We start from the raw sequence: 5,460 nt of genomic DNA on the forward strand, positions 1-5,460 counted from the left end.
TAGTATCTTCAAATTCTTTCACCACCATAAGTCATGTTTAATCATGTCCCGAGGAGTCTTGATACCATGTTCGACCAAAGATATTTCTTAAGAAAACTTGGATTAAAGTCCAAAGTTATGTTGTGCTAAAGTTTAAACCTCAAAGAGGTCTACTACATACAAGTCCAGGTAGCTAAGAAAATAAAGGAACAAAAAACAAAAATCCCCCAAACCCTTGATGCTGACGAATTCAGAACTCAGGTCGCTGGTATCATCAACCAACTGATTTTATCGATGTACCACAATAACATATGCATGTTCAACCAAAGATATAATCCACCCATAACTAGACAATCCATCCATAACTAAATAATTGTAAGACACGGATCAACCAACCAACTATGTAAGAAGATAACCAATCATTATATAATCTATTCTCCCGTCCCTAGTATAGTATATAAGCCGAACGTATGAAAATATTAAGAAATTACCTGGTTTTTATAAATTTTTATGTTTTTACCCTTTGTCTTATTTTCGGTTTTCATGATTTTTATAAATTTTCGTGTCTTTATTCTTTGTCTTATTCTCGGTTTTCATGTTTTTACTTACTCTTTTGTCTTATACTCGGTACAACTGCCCATGCAACATATGTTATGTGTATGTATATAAAAAAAATAGAAAAAATCTTAGGGATTAGAATTTCGCCTGTTTGGTGGGACTAAAACTCCACCTTTATAATAGGGACACCTTTATAACGGGACGGAGGGACTATTAGACAATCGTAAGAGAACAAGGAGCAATTATATAGGACGAATAACCAAGTGGACTAGGACAAGAAAAACTAGACTCTACCGGCAGGAGCCCTTTGTAGGCAGCAAAAAATTAATGATATTTCCAGCAAGAATGAGAACTTAACCAGCCATAGTGTAACTAAAACAGCTTAGTAATATATAACTGATACTATTATGGAAGCAAATGACCAACATACAGCCACTTAATTACCGTGTCCTAAAGAGTAGGTGCTTGTCTAGGAAAAAGATTAACACAAAAAAACAAACAACAAAATTATAGTAAAATGCACAAGTATTCATCTCTCTCTAACGGCTCATGGTTCATAAACAGAACAAATAAATGATTCAAAATTCTAGGCTCCTACTGTCTTCCATAGAGAAATATCCATCAAAAAGATTTACTACAGGGGGTTTATAAGAAGCTCTCTTAAAAACGGCCAACTCCCCAAACTCTAATGGCACCATCAGAGTACCCAGTGAAAAGAGTACTTCCATCTGAACTCCAGTTCAAGCTTGAGCAGTAAAATGTCTGGAAAATAAAATAAAATGAACAGTTCAACGATGTGAGTATAAGTACACGCTGAGAAAAAGATCAGCAGGTTTGGAAACAAAACACTAAATCGCACAGAAATCAAGTACGCATGCGAAATAAATATTGACATAATCTCAATGCAGTGTATGTATAATGCCGAAAATGCTTCTTATCACCCATTCCTTTCCCCCAATGTGTCGTACAAGTAGTGATATATGGCATTCAGAAAGGGACACAATGCTCCAAAAGGGTTCCCCATTTCCCAGATCTGGGGTTTATATGGGGGACACGTGTTGGGGGAAGGGGACAAGAGTGGGGGATATGAAGCACAGTCGTTATAAAGCAAGGGAAGTTGTTCCACCAGCAGCAATCATAAGACATCGAAAGCAGGCTCAACTAGGATGCAAAGCAGGTACAGCATAATACTCTACAGGTAACAAGGACTTCTCACTTTCAAGTTATTAGTTAACGGCATGAAAGCATATGCAACAAGTTCATAGATAATGGAACAAACTATAACTAAGCAATAAGGCAGGTATTAGGTAGACAAGTAAATATGTATAAATACAGGACTACCACGTTTGGGATTCATCTAACCATGTCTGAGACTTCATACCAGTGTCAGGCACCAGAAACTAAACCTTTTCCGATGTTAATAACTAAGAGATCATATATACATAAAATATAAATTTTAGTGTGAGAAGATCATGCCAAGAAGTCATTTAAACAATAAAAAAAGGTATGTTTCTGGTGCCTGACACTGGTATGAAGTCTCAGACATGGTTAGATGAATCCCAAACGTGGTAGTCCTGACATGCATGGCATTACCAGAAAGAGAGTGTGCGCGAATGTGGTGCGGGAGAAAGTGAGAAAACAATATTGTATGCTTCAAAAAAAATGTGGAAACATATTGCTGGTTCCTGGCTCATATAGTCATTTGGTACTGACTGCAACATAAAAGAGTAAACAAAAACTCCCCTGATCTTTCAAACGTTTACGTCTACAAATAAATTATTATTTTAAAACAACGGACACTTTCCACCTAGCCCTTGTTTACAAATCATGGAAATACTGAGGGAATTATTGCACCCAGTTTGGCTAGTGATACACAGCGTACCAATTATCAAGAGACGTACAGTAGACTTGTCCATTAGACTGAATGTGGAAAAAAAATATTGCGACCAGTTTTTGTGGAGATGTTCTAATAATTGTATAGACTGTCCTCATAGAAAATCCATTGATTCTGTGATGGCTCAGTTTTAGGACTAAATAATAAACAAGCCACAAGATGGAGCTGCAAATTTCAGAATTAATTGAATACCAAGCAAAGATAGCCTACATGAGAAGTAGAATACCTTCACAAAAAGCCAGACCTTAATTCGACTCGCAGTGAGCTAAGCAGCTCGTTGAGCAGATTCTACTTATTATTTTCACAATTGTGTATGCAGTAAACAGAATGAGAGTCACGAGACAACAGTATCTGGGAATTAAACTATCCGCCTAAGCCACAGGTAAATTGTTGATCAGTTCCAACTTACACAAAATTCTTGGCTGCCTGAATTTTAACCTGAACCTACCCAAAAACTTCTCTTATTGTGGAAGTCTTCCATGTGCTAGTGGGGCCAACCCCACCAGCACATGGCATTCATGCCCAAAAGGGTTTTGAGCTGCTTCTAGCTCGGGCTGCACTTAAAACTCCCACAGAAAGGTAATTTATGAAAGAGAGATGAGAATTAATTAGTGATCCCAGATATAAAATAAACACCAACTAAAATATATATCTCAGAAAATATATATCAACATAAAATTGTTGGAATGAATGAAGTGTGGACAAAGAAATTCATCTTCATTATCCAACAGTAGGGAGATAGCAAACTCAAACTTAGGAGTTCAAACAATTACATAAAGAATGTAAATTGTTCAGGTTTCACTAACTACAATTGAAGACATAAATTTGATTAAAGGTAAATTAAGTTGCAAAGATTACTGAATCTAAATAAACTCTTCAAGAAAAAGTAACAAATCACCAAGCCGGGAAAATCATGGAACATTGAAAGTGCATACACAAATGTACACTCACAAAGGCATTTCCGAAACAATTAAAGAACATTCATTTCAGTCCTGCAAATAGAACCAAACTATTGGCACACCTCTATTGAACAATATCATAATGTCAGTATATTTCAATGTCACAAATACAATGCCATTGGCTAGTGACCTACATGTGTCTAACCTAACCAAAATTATATTCAAACAGCAAACAACATACCATCCGAACATCGCACAATCAGCAGAACATCAAAACATGTAATCACTGAAACATAAAATGAAATCAGATATAGCAATGTTACCTTGTTCTTTCCTGCATCAGGTTCAAGCTTCAACTCCTGAACAACACTCTTACTCTCAAGATCCCAAATCTTAACACCTTCCTCGGTAGCAGCACAGAGCCAATATCTATTTGGACTAAAACACAAAGCATGGATAATACCACCAGCATCAAGTGAATACAATTTCTTACCCTCAGCCAAATCCCACAACAAGGTAACACCATCTTTACCACCACTTGCACATAATGAACCATCAGGTGAAACAGCAACAGTGTTCACATACCCACCATGTCCAGCTAAAGTATTCCTCAACTTACAGTTAGTCAAATTCCAAACCTTGACGGTCTTATCCCATGAAGCAGAAACAATAGTTGGTTGAAATGTATTAGGACTAAACCTAACACAACTCACCCAGTTAGTATGTGAATCACCATCCTGAATCGTATACTTACATTCACCCAAAGTATTCCACAGCTTAATAGAACGATCCCTTGAAGCAGAAACGATCTGACGGTTATCAATAGAGAAAGCAACTGATAACACATCTTTAGTATGACCGACGAATCTACGTGTAGTAACACCAGTGTTGAGATCCCAGAGACGAAGTTCACCATCCCATGAACCAGATAATGCAAACTGACCATCTGATGATAAAACAACATCTTGAACAAAATGACCATGACCAGTAAGACGACGTTTAGGAACACCATAGTTTTCTCCTCCTTGTTTGTTAAGACTCCAAACAAGGATTGATTTGTCACGAGATGATGAAACAATCATGTCGGAGTTGTCGATTGGACAAGCAATGGCTGTAACCATGTCATCGTGACCTTTCAACGTTCCACGAAGGAATAGCTGTTCTGCCATTGTTGGAGAAACTAAGAAACTGGAAGCTGGTTGTTCTCTAGGGTTTCTAATAGAGGCTGAAGAAATGTGGCGCACAACCCTAATTTTGCCTTTGGCTGTAGTTTTTATACAGGACCTGTTTGACTCTTTTACCCCAAATTTTATTGACAAACACTTGGCTTTGGCTACCATTTTTAAGGGTCAACAAATACACCAACACCTTGTTTGATCTGAGTCATCTGGATCTGACTAAACTCACCTGACTCATCTGGATCTGACTCACTAAGGTCTGAATCAAAACATATATTTGTTTTATGAATAAGACCTGACTCAACTGACTGATAATATTTGGACAGAAAATACCCTTAGATGCATAATTGAGTTAACTTTTCACTTCAGTGATAAGATTGAACTAAAAAGAAAGTTGTGGACAGGAGATTTATACATAAATGAAAACAAAAAACAAAAAATACTACCACAGTAGTAGTAGTAGTAAGATGAAATCAGAGTCTACCCGAGGACTACAACTTGGATTCAGCACACATAATTACACTCGATGGTTAACATAGATGTAGGAGTTAACATGGATGTAAAGTCGCCTGCAACCATGTTATTTGACTGCCCTGAAAGCATAAAAATGGTGATTGATTCATATAAATCCCGAATGACAAACATGTAGTCAACACTTCCTTGGGTTACAAAAGTTATCAGCAGCATAACTCCTGCAATGTAGTTACCTTTCTAATATAGAAGCAAGGAATGCTTTAAATATACAGTTATATACACCTTGATCGGGCACTTCAGAGATATGCAAAAGCAGCAGAAAATACTACGACAGCTAAACAAGCCCCAGCTGTTTCTGTGATCTCTTGTAAGTCCATCTTTTGGAATAGCGAGTTTCCCGTGATAGATTCCACTGCCAAAGTTGTAGCAAAAACAACCTATAGCAAATCAAAACTAAGAAAATTAAATCTTATTCATA

The 5,460-nt window shown here is 37.0% G+C and overlaps 1 protein-coding gene across 1 annotated transcript; it reads right to left on the bottom strand.

Annotated features, from left to right (window-relative positions):
• Positions 1 to 906: 906 nt before the first annotated feature.
• Positions 907 to 4,590, bottom strand: LOC113287789 (guanine nucleotide-binding protein subunit beta-like protein). Its single transcript, XM_026536629.1, has 2 exons — positions 3,654 to 4,590; positions 907 to 1,299 (listed from the first exon to the last, which is right to left on the bottom strand). Exons 1-2 carry the CDS (start codon positions 4,497 to 4,499, stop codon positions 1,198 to 1,200), a joined length of 948 nt encoding a protein of 315 aa, XP_026392414.1. The 5' UTR covers positions 4,500 to 4,590; the 3' UTR covers positions 907 to 1,197.
• Positions 4,591 to 5,460: the final 870 nt, after the last annotated feature.

The sequence above is a fragment of the Papaver somniferum genome, chromosome 6 (genome assembly GCF_003573695.1).
Source record: "Papaver somniferum cultivar HN1 chromosome 6, ASM357369v1, whole genome shotgun sequence".
NCBI classification, from domain to species: domain Eukaryota; kingdom Viridiplantae; phylum Streptophyta; class Magnoliopsida; order Ranunculales; family Papaveraceae; genus Papaver; species Papaver somniferum.